Source organism: Dipodomys spectabilis, unplaced genomic scaffold, assembly GCF_019054845.1.
Source record: "Dipodomys spectabilis isolate Male_0828 unplaced genomic scaffold, ASM1905484v1 ptg000003l, whole genome shotgun sequence".
NCBI classification, from domain to species: Eukaryota; Metazoa; Chordata; class Mammalia; order Rodentia; family Heteromyidae; genus Dipodomys; species Dipodomys spectabilis.
The window spans coordinates 16422172-16439338 of NW_024870680.1; the positions used below are offsets into that span (position 1 = coordinate 16422172).

At 45.6% G+C, this 17167-nt stretch overlaps 1 protein-coding gene across 3 annotated transcripts in view; it reads right to left on the reverse strand.

Moving 5' to 3' along the window:
* The window catches only part of Rnf121 (ring finger protein 121), a 72163-nt gene that overhangs the window by 7190 nt on the left and 47806 nt on the right, over nt 1-17167 (reverse strand). For 2 of the 3 annotated variants that reach the window (XM_042687353.1, XM_042687363.1), the window contains 4 exons: nt 13862-13982; nt 3681-3814; nt 2795-2896; nt 83-1457 (listed from right to left, as the gene is read on the reverse strand). In XM_042687353.1, the coding sequence (XP_042543287.1) occupies nt 1337-1457; nt 2795-2896; nt 3681-3814; nt 13862-13982 (478 nt within the window). In that variant the 3' untranslated portion in view covers nt 83-1336. Of the gene's footprint in view, nt 1-82; nt 1458-2794; nt 2897-3680; nt 3815-13861; nt 13983-17167 lie in introns of those variants that run through there. The other variant, XR_006148558.1, reaches the window with a different exon arrangement.

A 17167-nucleotide genomic window follows, 5' to 3' on the forward strand; every position in this document is an offset into this window, starting at 1 on the left:
GTGGGCAACACTAACCATCCCATGGCCATCTCTCAGTGAGGGAGGAGCATGACAACCCCACGTGCCCCAGGAAAAGAAGAAGTCAACTTTCCAACCCAGCTCATGGAGCTTTATTCACACAAGTGACAAGATACTGCCCTTGAAGAGGCAGCCACCCTGGGCCATACTCCCTTGAAACACAGCGATGATGGGCACTGGTGCCCTTCCACTTCCAAATTCCTAGCGGCTTCTGCCTGGAAGCCCCTATGCAAAACCTGCACTCAGGTAGGCCTTGCTGCCTTCCCTCCCACCCACCACTCTCATGCCATCGTGTCACCAGGCAGGGCTCATGAACAACGACGCTCACACAGGGCTGTTCCCTCCACTGGGAATCCCCCACTAGCTTCAAGGACACAGTGTGACAAGTGAAGAAGTTGACATCTGTCGTAGTCCCGCTACACACATACACACATGTATACGCCCTCGCTCAGGCTGTCAGGAAGGAAGTGATGTGCACACCGGCCTTTGGCACATATCCTCACTGATGGATCAACCTGTACAAGAGGCCTTCAATCACACCAACAGTTACCCCAAAACCAGATGGCCTCTGTTCCTGGATGAAGACAGCCTGCTCAGGGCAGGTTATCCGTGGTGCGGTTTCTTTCAGTTATCCCAAAACACATCATCAATGAATCCTGAGGCCCGGGCTTCCCTGGGAAAAGTGACTGATGAGGTCCCAGTTACCCCACCCTGTGTTTAGCTCCTGGACAGGGGAGACAGAATCAAACTCAATACCCATCCTAATTCCTACACTGGGCAGCAAGGAAGCCCCCTTAGTGCTCATCTGTGGCACCAGTCTGAGCTTTTCAGCTCTTCGACACTGAGTGCACCACACTTGAACCCCACAGAAAAGGAAAGAAAGGAAAGCGAAGGGAAGGGAAGGGAAGAAAGGGAATATGCAGGCAGAGACTCTCAGCTACCTGAGAACTAATAATGCTCTCAGCCAGAGGTGAGGCTTCTTTAAACCAAAAACATCATGGCTCTGCCCCAGCCCTGCTCAGGCAGGGTGAGACCTGGAGGGGGTAACTCCTCTGCTCCACAATAAAAAAGGTTTTTAAATATATTCATCAAAATAGTTTTCTCTTAAAAAGCCTCCCCCCCACCCCACCCCACCCCACCGTTGACAGCTCCACTGGCTGGTTCTCATATCCCTCCCCAGCCCGGACACAGCCAGAGAGGTCCTGAGTGACCCAAGCACCCCTTTGAGTCTTTCCCGCACAGGTCTTCGTGGGCAGCGAGGAGAGTGCCCTGAGGTCCATGGCAGGGGGGGTGGGTTCTTCATGGATGCTCTCCCTGACTATTCCAGACCCAGGACGTAGTTGATGCCTTGCACCAGGCCAATGATGACAGGTTGCCAGGCTACCAAGTATCGAAGCCAGTCCAACAGCTGTCCATACATGACATGAGGCCTCTCCCAGCTGTCGGCGTGTTAAGGATTAGAGGCTACATTGTGAGGCTGTTAACATCACCCAGCACCGTGGGAAGACCCTCCTTGGATCTGCCCACATGTTCCCACCGCTCTAGTCTAGAAGAAAGCTCTCTTCCCTCCATGTTGAAAATAAGAGCCAAAGGCTGAGAATGGGGGGAGGAGAGAAGCAGGGACTGGAGACAGCATGAAGGCAGAGAGGTGAAACAACTCTTCACAACCATGGAGGCCTTGTGTATCGATTTCTCTGAGCCTGTTAGTGTAAGAAAGAAGCCTGAGATCTATAGATAGGCTGTAAACGTATCCGTGACCATGGCTGTAAGAAGGATGGAAGTGGGATAAGGTAACCCCAAAGGTTCTTCTGGTATGCAAATTTGTTAAGAGGAGGCTGATTCCAGGGACAGAGCAGAAGGGAACAGGGATTAAGAGGACAGTCCTGGCAAAGCCTCGAAGGAGGCCCTGTGGGTTCAAGTAACCCAAGAGACACGGGGGGCTCTTTCTTTTAACTTTAGATCTAAATGCTGGAAAGGGGGGTGGGAGAGCGAGCCTGGGAAGTCCAGCTCCAAGGAAAGTATAGAGAAAGTTCATGAAACTGTGGGGAAAACCCAGCTTGGCCCATGTCTCTGAGAGCTAAGGAAACCCCAAGTTTCAGCACGGCTATGGAATTACAACTGTTCCTCCTAAACGGGGCCCAAGAAGAATGAAACAGAACACCTGAAAGGGGGAGGCCAGAATCTCCTGTTCAAGGACTGTGAGCGTGTGCTAAGAATGTAATGTTCCATGAGAACCCCGGTGAGTACAGTCCGCTAGAAGTGTAGGGAGAGCTGGAGAGTGGCTGGGGAAAGGAGTGGAGGCCAGCTCGGGAAACAGGTCCCAAGTTCACAATGGATGGAGAAGGCGCCCCTCAGCTGCTCCTTTGCCTTGCAGGTCTTCCATACTCACAGATCCAATCTCTAGCCACATGAAACAGGTAAGGAATGGCTCCTTGGATAACCGTGCGCAAAGTTCTCAATCACTAAACTGTTTCACTTGTCAATTATATCCAGGTCAAAGTTGCCAGCACATGGAATGAGCAGTTACAAGAGAGGTACAAAGGAAGCACACAAGTAAATGGGGACAGCCATTACTAGAGTTTATGATGGGAAGCTTGGATCCCACCCCATGTGACACTGCAACTTCCCAGGAACAGTAGCCAAAGCAGCCAAACTGAATCGTAGGTTTGATCCAGGTTGGGGACAAGGCCCAGGAAAACCCAGACACTTGCTCAGTGTCTGGGCCAGTATTTTCTTCCCACCCTCCATTCCCAACAAGGACCCAAACAAAGGATACGGATTGCTGAACATCCTCTTCAGGTCTACCTTCTCTTTGCAATAGGGGCACGTCTGCTTCTTTCCCACAATGCACCACCCACGGATACAAAACTCATGGAATCTGAGCATCGTTGGTTAAGGCAAGTGGTGGGAAGCCAGGATAACACATCAGCACAGCACTAGTTTTAGAAAGGTTCCAATTCTGGCTTCACTTTTTTTTTTTTTTGTCGGTTGTAGGGCTTGAACTCAGGGCTGGGGTACTGTGCCTGAGCCTCTAAGCTCAAGGCTAGCCCTCTACCTCTTGAGCAACAGCATCACTCCCGGTTTTTAAGTGGTTAATTGGAGACAGGAGTCTCATGGGGACATTTCTGCCCAGGCTGGCTTCAAACCGCAATCCTGATATCAGACTCTTGAGTAGTTAGGATTACAGGTGTGAGCTACTGGGGCCTGCTGCCTTCACTTCTTATAAACTATGGAATTTTGAGCAAGTCTTTTCTCTCTCAACCAAAGGTTTCTTCACACATGCAACAGGGATAATGATCCCCACATTACATGTTTGCTGTAGGGCAAAATAAAATATTACACATGGACCTCCCAACATAACACAGCAAATATACGACATATAGGAGAAGTGTTATTTAGAATGGGGATTTGATTGTAAACTGAGGGATCCCATTAAAGGTCCTTCCCTGTGCTAACTGCTCTTAGGTCAGCTAGCACAGGCTCAGGCTCTCTTTGACCTGGCAATCTATTACCATTCCTTCCATATAGACAGCACAAGGGTGAGGAAGACTGCAGTTTTGTGGTTTTCTTACACTCAAACTCTGTCTAGAGTCACAACCACCCCTGACTAGAGTGTAGTCTTAGGAGAGACGGGGTCCAGGAGCACCAGGAAAGCAGGATACACATGATTGCAGGACAGTCTGTACGTGTTCTCAATGATGCCCTCTTCACTGACGTCCACAAAGATCTGCTGTCCACACACGGCACATACGCTGTCCGAAAGGTGTTTGGTAGGCATGCCTGACTCACTGTAGAACTGGAGGAGAAGAGCAAGAGAGAAGGACAGACAAGCCATGAGAATCTGCCACAGTGGGAAGGCATCGCAGAAGCCTAGGGTCTTCTGAAAGGAGGCAAGGTGTCAGGGAGAGATACAGAACACCTTCCGAAAGCTATATATAGCTTATGTTGGCTGAACAGACAACAGAGAAAGGGACAGACTAGGGGCTAGGAACATGGTTTAGTGGTAGAGTACCTGCTTAGTATCCATGAAGCCCTGGGTTCGATTGCTCAGCACCACATAAACAGAAAAAGCTGGAAGTAGTGTTGTGGTTCAAGTGGTAGAGTGCTAGCATTGAGCTAAAAGAAGCTCAGGGACAGGGCTGGGAAGATGGCTCAGTGGTAGAGCGCTTGCCTTGCATGCATGAGCCCTGGGTTCAATTCCTCAGCACCACATAAGCAAAAAGAAAAAAGCCAGAAGTGGCGCTGTGGCTCAAGTGGTAGAGCGCTAGCCTTGAGCTGAAGAGCTGAGGGACAGCGCCCAGGCCCAGAGTTCAGGCCCTTCCACCGGACCCAAAAAAAAAAAAAAAAAAAAAAAGAAGCTCAGGGACAGTGCCCAGGCCCAGAGATCAAGCCCCAGGACTGGGGGAGGGGGGGGGAGGGGGAGGAACAAAAGCCAACTAGATATTTAAATGTCAACGCTCACAGCAGCATTATTCATAACAGCCTAAAAGTGTAACAACCCAGTATACAGCAGATGAACATGTAAATAGAATGTGATACATAACACAGCCATAAAAAGGAATAAAGTTCGTCCTTCCTTCCTTCCTTCCTCTTCTTCCTTTTCTTTTTTGTTCCCATTGAATTGTCTCTAAAAAAGCCAAAGCCACCTATGTTCATTAAAAAATGGCCCTAAGGTGAGTGGGGGTGGAGCTGCCAGGGAAATAGGAACACAGCCCTTGACAAGGAAAAAGGGAAGATGAATTGGGCTCCCCAGAACAGACACAGATGCGCCTGCCAGAACGCCCACTAAACCCAGAAGGGAGCCCACATCCGAAACTGTCCTTCTGAGAAACAGCTCTCAGCCATGAGAACAACTAGGTAGGAGTCCAGACCTCTCCCCAGTGCAAGCACTCATTAACGCGGACTCTACACCTATTACTGCCATCTCTCTTAAAGTCTGTACCACAATAAAGAAGAGGAAGGAAGGAAGGAAGGAAGGAAGGAAGGAAGGAAGGAAGGAAGGAAGGAAGGAAGGAAGGAAGGAAGGAAGGAAGGAAGGAAGGAAGGAAGGAAGGAAGGAAGGAAGGAAGGAAGGAAGGAAGGAAGGAAGGAAGGAAGGAAGGAAGGAAGGGGAAAAAGGAAGAAATTGGATGCTGGTGGCTTGTGCCTCTAATCCTAACTACTCAAGAGGCTGAGATCTGAGGATAATGATTCAAAGGCAAGCTAGGCAGGAAAAGTCTGTGAGATTATTAACTCTAATTAACTACCAAAATTCCAGAAGTGGAGCTGTGGCTCAAATTGTAGAGTGCTAGCTTTGAGCAAAAAGGCTCAGCTACAATGCTCAGGCCTTGAGTTCAAGCTCTAGGAATGGCTAACACACATACACAGAGGAAATAAAAAATCCCGTGACTTCATCCCAAGAGGGATCAAGGGGCAGAGGTGGGATGCTACATTGCCCATAAGTCCATGAATACAGAGCTTCCTGCCTTTATCTGCTTGAAAACACTAAGTAGCTCAAATTGAGCTCACTGTCAAAAAACACCACAACTATCTCCTCACTGGCAAAACCAAAACCTGGGCTGGGAAGATGGCTCAGTGGTAGAATGCCTGCCTCACATGCATGAGGCCCTGAGTTCAATTCCTCAGCACCACATAAGCAGAAAAAAGCCGGAAGAGGTGCTGTGGCTCAAGTGGTAGAGCACTAGCCTTGAGCTGAAGAGCTGAGGGACAGCGCCCAAGCCCAGAGTTCAGGCCCCACGACAGACCAAAAAAAAAACAGGAAAGAAAAGAAACAACATGGGATCAGTAACCCAGACCCTCTAACTACTGTTCACATCCTATCCACCCTACTGCTCCCAGCTCCCCATCAACAGTTACATGTCACAGGAAGGCCTGCTCTGCTCACTGACTGCCAGTTATCCCTAAATTTCTGATTTGTCCATCAAGTGCAAAAGGCAACGGAGAGGACAGGGAGATGCCAAGATCTTTGGAGTCTATACACTGTGCAGTTCTCAAAAGCTAGAATCTCAGCATTAGTACCACAGAGTTCCTCTGAGAGGCCCAAGGCTCAGGACCTTGTTTAGGGTCTCCTGGGCACTTAGTGACACAGCTGATCAGGAAAGACAACAGCATAAACTGGGACTCCTAGAAGAGCCTGGCCTGGCTGGGGAATACAACAGACCCTCAGCCAATGCCTATTTTCATTTGAACTGCTAGCCTGTTAATTGAGAGAAAAGGTGAATGGTAGGCTATAGTTAGAAGAAATTAAAGAAAGCCTTTTCTGGAATGTTTTCTAGCTTAGAATTCCTTTTAATGCTGGTACTGGGGTTTCAACTACTGGCTTAGAATTTAGGTTCCATCAATTGAGTAAGAGAAGAGATGCAAAGGTCTGGGTCAGCTCTAGCCGAGTCCTCTGAGACCACATAATTGTGTGGCACAGGAGCACGGCTACTTATGCTGGCTCATTACACTGAAGTAATAGAATTTGGAACACTCCAACCCCAGAGGTGGGCTGGTGCTGAGAAAGGGTTTTACTTCAATTTATGCCAGAATTCTGATGCCAGGATGCTGAGCCAAAGGCTACATGATCAAAGGGGACTTCAAGGAGGTAAGGACAGTAGAAGGGAAGTCCAAGGAAATGTCTGTTAGAACTCTGGTTTCTGGAATGCCCCACCAGAAGCCAATGTGACTATGTGTCAGGATTAAATCACATAGGCTGTTTCAACACAGTCTGTCAAGTTAGAAAGTCCCTAGGATCCCCATGGTCACAGAACTCAGGAAAAGTCTGGACAGGACTCTGAGGTGGAGATGACTGGGCTGGCTTCGAAGCATGATTCTCACAGCTAGCATCCTGTCCCCAGCATGGCTTTTGGTGTGAATTAAACTATAATGACTGGCTATCAAGAGCTTATGACCGCGTATCACAAGCTTATGACTGCACTGTGACCTGCTTGGGGAAAAAAAAAGTTGTCTCCTGACCCAAAGAAGAGTCACATTTAGTTCAGGTTACAGACATTTCCATGTGACATGAAACCAACAACTATTCTACACTAAACAGAGAAGAGTACAAAGGACTTGGGAATGCTGGTCAATACAGTAAGGAAACCTAAAAGTTTCATTTCTTTTTTGTTGGTAGTGCTGAGATTTGAATTCAGGACCTCTACCACTTCTATCACCTCCCAACCCTTTTGCCTTATATTTTTTGTAACAGGGTCTCACATTTTTTGGCCAAGCCAGCCTAGACTGTGATCCTTCTACTTACACCACCTGCACAGCTTAGATTTCGGGAATATCCCACCACATTCAGCTTATTTGTTGAGATGGGATCTCAGTAACTTTTTGCTAGGGCTATCTCAAACCAGGATCATCCCAATCTTCTTCTTTTTTTGCGGGGGGGGGTGGTCATGGGGCTTGAATTCTGGGTCTGGGCACTGTCTCTCAGCATTTCAGCTCAAGGCTAGCGCTCTACCACTTGAGCCATTTCCGGTTTTTTGGCAGTTTATTGGAGATAAGAGTCTGACAGACTTTCCTGCCTGGGCTGGCATTGAACTGCAATCCTCAGATTTCAGACTCCTGAGTAGCTAGGATTACAGGCATGAGCCACTGGCACCCAATCTTAATCTCATGGTTTCTTTTAGGAACCTTAACAATTAGGTAACTACAGGATCTCTTTAGACCATTTTCTATGCCACTACCTAGGGAAGAAGTAGCTCCTCATATAAGACAGCAGAAGACTGGCCTGAGGAATGAAGAAGGGAAGGCATGTTTTTGTCAGGGACACAGAATTTAGATCTAGGCACCAGGAAGATAGTAGTTGACTAGATGTGAACTCCAGGAGGTGGAGGCATGAAGGTAGGAGGCTGAGGGCCACAGGAGGTGGTATTGAAGCACTGGAAAGCGAAAAATCTTAACAACTCAGATTTAGTTTGTTTTCCTGCTAGCATCCTCAACCCTTCAATAAAGACAGATATGATGCACCCTTATGAGCCTCTGCTCAGAGACAGAGGAAGGTACCAGGGTTTTTCCTTAGGCCAGACTATTAATGAATGAATTAGCATGAATGTGTGGAGTGCTATAAGAAGACGACTGAGATCTCATAAAGAAAGATAATACAAGAGATCAAGAAGGCTGAGAATGTGGCTTAGTGGTAGAGTGCTTGCCTAGCATGCATGAAGCCCTGGGTTTGATTCCTCAGTACCACATAAACAGAAAAGGCTGGAAGTAGTGCTGTGGCTCAAGTAGTACAGTGAGTGCTAGCCCTGAACAAAGTTCAGGAACAGTGCCCAGGCCCTAAATTCAAGTACCAGGACTGGCACACACTAGTGTGTGTGAGATAGTCTCTACCTCAATAAGAAATTATCCTGGGCTGGGAAGGTGGCTCAGTGGTAGAGCGCTTGCCTTGCATGCCTGAGGCCCTGGGTTCGATTCCTCAGCACCACATAAGCAAAAAAAAAAAAATTAAAAAAAAAAAAAAAAAAAGAAATTATCCTACCACATCTTCTGGTGAAGCTGGAATTTATCATTTGTAGGGAACCGTCACATCACCATTAGAGATAACTACTTTCAATCACTAAAGTCCCTAATAATTCTTCCTAGCTCGCAAAGAGGACCTAGCTCAAATCCCACTTGGCGATCCAATTGTAATGATTCCATCTCCTGGGGGAGAAGCTAATGTATGATCAATTCTGAGCTCAGTCTGTCTGGAAAAAAGGAAATTCCACGACTAGTTATTACTGATCTGCCTGTGGAAATTAAGGCTATGCTTAAACTGACAGCTGATAATAGCCTTGAGATAAAGTTGGCAAAAACCTGGGCTAATCACAGAATTGGTCTTACACAAACAAGAGAAGAAAAGGAAAGTAGAGGGTAAAGAAAATACTAGCAAAAGTTGCTGTAAAAAGCTGCTATGCCACAGTAACAATCTTAGTGAATGGCGGGTAACAAGTATGAAGTCAATAATTAGACACTTCAGGGCCAGGAAATCTCTTCTGGTGAGTGAGCTGGTGAAAGTACAATATGAAGTCTACACAAATAGATAAAGACTGAAATGAAGTTAAAATATAGAATAGTTGCTCAAAAAAGAATCTGTTAGGCTGTTGTGTCAGTCTGTTTTTCATTACTATAACAACATGCCTGAGGCTAGGGATTTGTAAGGAAAAGAGATTTATTTAGCTCACAGTCCAAACAGCACAGCATGTACGGGGTGAAGACTCCGCATTACAACACTTCATGTTCCCAGTAACCTTCCACTGGCCTCATCTCTTTGTGTCTTTGTGGTTTTGTTTGTTTTTGTTTTCTTGCCAGTCCTGGGGCTTGAACTCAGCACCTGGGCATTGTCACTGAGCTTTTCAGATTTTTTTTTTGGGGGGGGGGGTCATAGATCTTGAACTCTGGTCCTGGGTGTTGTCCTTCAGCTCTTCAGCTCAAGGATAACGCTCTACCACTTGAGCCACAGCACCACTTCTGGCCTTTTCTGTTTATGTGGTGCTGAGGAATCAAACCCAGGGCCTCATGCATAAGAGGCAAGCGCTCTACCACTGAGCCACCTTCCCAGCCCACTGAGCTTCTTTTTGCTCAAGGCTATCACTCTACCACAGAGCCACTTCCAGCTTTTTCTGTTTATGTGGTGCTGAGGAATTGAACCCAGGGCTTTCTGAATGCTAGGCAAGCATGCTACCCCTAAGCCACATTGCCAGCCTTTGGCCTCATCTCTTAAAGTCCCACTATCTCAACACCTCCACATTGAGGACTCAGTCTCTAACACAGAACTCTTGGAGAACACATTAAAACTATATCCAAACCCTAACAGTGACTTATAAAGTGATTCAATATAATTTTTTTTCCAATTTTTTCTAAACACAGAAAAGAGAAAATCAGTCTCTCCACAGTGAGGCCTAACACTTGATGAATGTTCCCCAGGATGATGGAAACAGTCTTGTTGGGGGCTGGGGGGGTCTGGACTGACAGTGAGATGGGGAGTACTTCTGTGTGGTTTAATAAATGCACAGAATACACTACTTTTATTTTTTATTTTTTTGTCGGTCATGGGGCTTGAACTCTGGGCCTGAGCGCTGTCCCTCAGCTCTTCAGCTCAAGCAAGTGCTCTACCACTTGAGCATCAGCACCACTTCCGGTTTTCTGGTGGTTTATTGGAGATAGGAGTCTCTCGGTCTTTCTTGCCCAGGCTGGCTTTGAACTGCAATCCTCAGATCTCAGCCTTCTGAGTGGCTAGGATTACAGGCGTGAGTCATTGGCACCTGGCTGACTTTTATTTTTTCTTCTTTTTTTTTTTTTTTTGGTCAGTCGTGGGGCCTGGACACTGTCCCTCAGCACTTCAGCTCAAGGCTAGTGCTCTACCACTTGAGCCACAGTGCCACTTCTGACTTTTTCTGCTTATGTGGTGCTGAGGAATCGAACCCAGGGCCTCATGCATGCAGGGCAAGCACTTTACCACTGAGCCACCTTCCCAGCCCCCTGACTTTTATTTTTTAAAAAAGGAAAATATCTTCATTTGGAAAAACTTAGGTATATTTACTCAGGACTTTACCCACAGTTTAAGACTAAAGCATCTCCTCATGGTCTGTGGCTGGTCCTCTTCTAGTAGTATTCCTATCTCTGTGAAAGGCACCAACTCAACACTGGCAACAGAACCATCATCAACTCTGAGGCTCACGCAGCCTTCACAGTTTCTCTTTCTGTCTCAGAAACCAAGCTATATCCAAGTTCTGTCAATCTCACTTCTAAAATGTTTTCCAAACAGTCGTTTCTCTCCCTTTCCACAATCTACTCCAATCGAAGTCACTTTTATGTTGCCCAGAAGACCACAATTATCCCTTCAAGAAGTCCAGTCTCACTGCGGGCCCCTCTCTAAGCTTTCTTCTTTTTTCTTTTTTTTTTTTTTTTTTTGGGGGGGGGGGGTTTGTGGGGCCTGAACTCTGGGTCTGGGCGCTGTCCCTCAGCACTTCCGCTCAAGGCTAACACTCTACCACTTGAGCCACAGCGCCACTTACACTTCCAGCTTTTTCTGCTTATGTGGTGCTGAGGAATCGAACCCAGGGCCTCATGCATGCAAGGCAAGCGCTCTACCACTGAGCCACCTTCCCAGCCCTCTCTAAGCTTTCTTTACTCAGCAGTCAAAATGCTTGGCTTAATGCAAATCTGTGGAATCATTCCTTATCTTAGCCTGTCACTGTTTAGTATAGACATTAAAATATTTAATTTGGCCATTAAGGTCTTTCTCTTATCTGGCTGCTATTTCTCTAGATATTTCCATCATTCTAAGCCAGCCACTGTGGCCTCAGTTCCTCACAATGCCTACCTATCCAGCAACAGGACTCACAAGCCATTATCTCTCCATGGAACACTCATCTTCAGCCACTTAACCCCTAATCACTGTTGAACTTAGTCCATTAGTGGCTTCTTTGGGGAAGCTATCTTTGAGCCAAGACTAAAATGTCACTGCTCTTTTGTTCATACTATCATGGGTCTTTCCTTCCTATTAATACTTCCTCAAATGTGTGGGTGTTCCTTTAATACTGATCTTTTCCGTGAGAGAGTCAAGTTAATTTAGGCAAGAGTTATCTCTGTTTTTTGAATACTTTTCCAATTTCAACATACAACACTGTGCCCAGGCACATAATCACTGCCCACTGGGTAAAGTGGTTCTTTCCCTATGAGGGCCCTAAAGTTAAAAACTCCAGGAGATATCTGAGATCTGGCTTTTCAAATTTTAAGGAAGGAATTTTATCTCATCCCTCAGTGTTTTTCTCTTCCATCAAGCAAGTGATGCTAGCTTGAACAATCTGGAGGGGCAGGAGGCAGTATTAAGAGCATAGGTGATAGCAACCAAGCCAGAAAGACAACCAACTAATTGGGAAGAAATATTTACCAGCAATATATCAGACAAAGGGTTAATATCCAGTATATACAGGGAACTCCAGAAACTAATCCCTCCTAAACCTAACAAACCAATTACTAAATGGGCAAGGGAACTAAAGAGAGACTTCTCAGAAGAAGAGATAAAAATGGCAAAGAAACACATGAGGAAATGTTCACCATCCCTGGTTGTGAAGGGAATGCAAGTAGGGACAACCTTGAGATACCACCTTACCCCACATCCTAAAGTCAGCCAACAACAAATGCTGGAGGGGATGCGGAGAAGGAGGAGCCCTATTACACTGCTTGTGGGAATGTATACTTATACAACCACTTTGGAAAGCAGTCTGGAGGGTCCTCAGAAAGCTAAATGTTGACCTCTCTCCCTTATGACCCAGTCATACCACTTCTAGGCATCTATCCTGAACAATAGGAACCAGGATACAAGGACACATGTACCTCCATGTTTATTGCAGCACTGTTCACAATAGCCAGGATATGGAAACAACCCAGATGCCCCACCACAGATGAGTGGATCCAAAAATCGTGTTATCTATACACGGTGGAATGTCGTGCAGCCATTGGAAAGGACAGAATGGTGGCATTTACGGGGAAATAGATGGAGCTGGGGGAAGTCATGTTCAATGAGGTGAGTCAGGTGCAGGGAGTCAAACAGCACATGGTCTCCCTGATAGGTGGATGTTAAATCCAAAATATTAGGTGAGGTGATACGACAAAATTAACAGGACTTAAGAAACAAAGGACTGCCGGGCGCTGGTGGCTCACGCCTGTAATCCTAGCTACTCAGGAGGCTGAGATCTGAGGATTGCGGTTCAAAGCCAGCCCGAGCAGGAGAGACCGTGAGACTCCTATCTCCAATAAACCACCAGAAAGCCGGAAGTGGTGCTGTAGCTCAAGTGGTAGAGCGCTCGCCTTGAGCTGAAGAGCTGAGGGACAGCGCCCAGGCCCAGAGTTCAAGCCTCACGACTGACAAAAAAAAAAAAAAGAAACAAAGGACTTCCACTCATCTGGTCAAATCACTACTAAGTGACCCCATGCTGCTGATCACATGTATGGTATATATGTGTACACCGGAGGGAAACCAGGAGGATGACACAGAACTAGAGGGAATCATGGAAAAACATACACCAGCAGGACCAATCAGCTGCACTGGACATTGACCAAAATGAACTAAGCAACACAATGGCAGCGATGGGAGGGAGGGAACAAGTTGGAAAGAGGGAACAGCTGATGCTATGCAAAACAAAAGCAATGTACATATCACCTGATGTGGAAGAAATAACTGTACTGCAAAGCTCATAGAACTCATAAATGTTATAGACCATGATAGACAATTTGCTCCATGAAAGTTAGAATGTGTTTGTGACTTTAACTAAGCATCACTATCCCACAATACTGTGAAATTTGGGAAATTATGTGACCACTTAATCACAATAAAAAATTTGGAAAAAAAAAAAGAGCATAGGTGGCAGCCAGGGTGATGTGGATCTGGATACATTGCATGTGTGTCTGCAAATGTTACAATAAAATACAAATAAAAATGTATTTAACAAAATACACTATAAATTGTCTAAAAAGCATTTAATAAAATGAATTTTTTTTTTTTTTTTAAAGAGGAGCACAGAAGAAGCCCAGTGTGGTGGCCCAAGCCTGTAATCCTAGCTTTTTAGGAGGCAAAGATTGGAGGATCAGGGTTTCAGGCTAGACCAGGCAATGGCTGAGTGTTAGCCAACATCTGTTGTTACAGCTACAGGGGAAGCACAATGACTGTGTACAGTGGCACATGACGGGAGACACACAGTAGGAGGATCACAGGCCAGGATGGTTCAGACATAAAGTGAGACCCTACTTTGAAAATAACTAATGCAAAAAGGAGGAGAGAGCAGGTGGCAGAGCAGCTGCCTGGCAAGTATAAGGCCCTGAGTTCAAACTTGAATATTTCAAATAAAAGTAAAGTAAATGACCTTACCCCTATAGTAGATGCCATGTAGTCTGCACACATTTCTGCAAAGTCTCGCTCAAGAACTCCATAGTAGAGGCCATAGAAAAGGAGAGAAATGCCAAAGTCCATAGCATCTTCTGGTTTAATCCTGTGTGGGAAACACCACAGCCAGTAAGACTTGCCCCAACATACAACTGCTTTGGATTACTACTTTGGGACACTCAAGGCAGGCTCTATTGCTAGAGGGCTCAGGGTAGAGCAAAAATTGACAAATTAAGACCAATTCAGATTTGTGATTTACTTCTTGAGAAAGCTAGTCTAGCACTGTGAGCTGTAAAGACAACAGCTCTGTTTCCAACTCGACTCCCAATTCCTTTTGTGACCAGCAGCCAGTCTTGTAACTGCCCAAGGCCTGCTCTGGTTGGACCTACATGCTGGGGATGCCACTGTTGGCAACTGCTAGATACCAAGTATTGAAATTTAATCTAGAAGTTAGTGATTCAGTGAGTTGTCTTATCTTGAGCCAGCCAAGGTGAAATGACTGAGCCCTCCAAAAGGAAGGAAAGCATGACAGAATCTGAGTATCACTAGAGCAAAGACTGAAAATGATGCCAGTGGACACACATCTCCTCCCAGGTTCTTTCTCTGGTGGACATAAAGCATGGCTTTGCCTGGAGATATACTCTTGGACCCTGATGAACAGGTTGGAGCAGGATAACAGAGTTCTCTATCAGTATAAATACCTACACAAAATATACTAGATTATTTTCCTCTTGTTCCACAGAACCTAAAGTATTTTGTGCCTTTTTTGTTGTTGGGGGCGGGGGGTGAACTCTGGGCCTGGGTGCTGTCCCTCAGCTCTTCAGCTCAAAGCTAGTGCCCTACCACTTGAGCCACAGCACCACTTCCAGCTTTTTTCTGCTTATGTGGTACTGAGGAATAGAACCCAGGGCCTCATGCATGCAAGGCAAGCACTCTACCACTGAGCCAACTTCCCAGCCCCTTAAAATATTTACTATTTGGCCTTTTATATAAAAAGTGTGCCAAGCTGAGTACTGGTGGCTCATACTTGTAATCCTAGTTACTCAGCAGGCTGAGATCTAAGGGTTGCACTTCAAAGCCTGCCTAGGAAGAAAAGTCCTCAAGACTCTTATCTCTCCAATTAACTACCAAAAAGCTGGACGTGGAACTATGGCTCAAGCAGTAGAAAGCTGGCCTTGAGCAAAAAGAGCCTGTGGACAGCACCTTGACCCTGAGTTCAAGCCCTAGGACTGGAACGCATGCTTGTGCACGCGTGCACACACACAGACACACAGAGTTTGCCAAGCTGGGTTCCAGGTGGATCATGCCTGTAATCCTAATTATTCAAGAGAGGCTGAAATCTGCGTATCGTGGTTTGAAGCCAGCCTGGGCAGGAAAGTCCATGAGATTCCTATCTCCAACAAACCACTAAAAATTTGGAAGTAGAGCTATGGTTCAAATGATAAGAGTATTAGCTCCAGGCAAAAAAAAAAAAGCTCAAGGACAGCATTCAGGCCCGAGTTCACTCAGGACAAGCACCATTTAAAAAAAAAAGTTTGCCAAACACATGTTTAGAAAAAAGACAGTAGCCAGGCGCTGGTGGCTCACGCCTGTAATCCTAGCTACTCAGGAGGCTGAGATCTGAGGATCGCGGTTCAAAGCCAGCCCGGGCAGGAGAGACCGTGAGACTCCTATCTCCAATAAACCACCAGAAAACCGAAAGTGGCGCTGTAGTTCAAGTGGTAGAGCGCTCGCCTTGAGCTGAAGAGCTGAGGGACAGTGCCCAGGCCCAGAGTTCAAGCCCCATGACCGATAAAAAAAAAAAAAGAAAGAAGACAGTAAATATCTGACAAATATCCTAGCTTCTCAGAAGACTATGATCTGAAGATCATAGCTAACGCGAACAGAAAAATCATGACTCTTATCCAGCAATTAATCAGCAAAAAGCTAGAAGCGATTGTGTGCCTCAAGTAGTAGAGCACCAGCCTTGAGCAAAAAGAGCCAAGTGAGAGTGCTAGGCACTGAATTCAAGCACAGTACCAATTCCAAAAAGAAAAAAAAATAATTAAGTTGTATCTTTACATATTTTGTATCATGTTAAAGTTAACTTTTGTTCCAAGTATATAAACTAAGAAGGATAAAGAGGTCCCTGTAAGATTGGGAAGTTTGTTCACAATTCCAAGGACCTGAGTCTATAAACTTTTTGTTATCAAACTACTTGACAAGAAACTGTTAAGTGGTACTCTACCACTAGAGCCAAATCATCAAACTTTTTTTTCTGCTTTAGTTATTTTTTGATATCCATCCTCCTATTGTCTCCCTTGTAACTGGATTACAAATGTACACCACCACACAATGGCTTCTTTGTTATGATAGGATTTTTTGCCCAGACTGGTCTCAAATTTCAAGTTCTATACCCACATAGCCAGAAGTTGAGACTTTAGGTATGAATCACTGCACCCAGACCTTAAAGTTGTGAATCTGAATTTGTCTACCAACCTTGTACTATTAACTTACTGATCAGATGTCATTGACCTTATTCCAGTTAACCTAATCAGAAGCATAAATTGAGATCCTCAATTTATTTTTCCTCCTGTATAACTTAGGCAAGTGAAAAGAAACTAATTACAGAAAAAAAAAACCCTTTAAAATATAAAATCTTGATTTTCTTTTTTTTTTTTTTTAAACCACACAGGCTAGGAAAATAGCTGGAAATACCTTGCTTTCTTTTGATGAGATGTATTAGATTCTACATGGATGACATCCTCTAAACCTTTCTGGAGTCTGTTTATTCCTTCAGCCTGATTTACCCCTGGAAGAAAGGATTCTGTGGGTGTCCTCTCGCTATGTAAAGTAACACTTAGTTTTACTTGTTCCCAAATAAACCTCTTTTGGTTTCAAATATGTATCTGCCTACAGCATCCTGGATTTGGGGACAAGGTCAGTGCCCTCCTATCCATGACTTTAAATGGGAACTCTAAATCCTTTTAACTTCAGTTAGTGTTGTAGGCTTAGGACTCTTACTCCATAGTCCACAGTCACTATTATTTGACTCAGGTAACCATATTTCCACCCTCTGCTGACCTACTAGCTCATCCCCAAACTCAGAACATGCTGGCTTCTGCCTCAATTGCAGGTAGGAGCGTTGCTGGTATTTGAACGCAGTGGCACTGTACTTGAGCTTTTGTGGCTCAAGGCTAGTGCTCTACCACTTGAGCTCTACTTCTGGCTTTTGGGTGGTTAATTGGAAATAAAGAGTCTCATGGGGGGGGGGAGGGCTAGGAAGGTGGCTCAGTGGTAGAGCACTTGCCT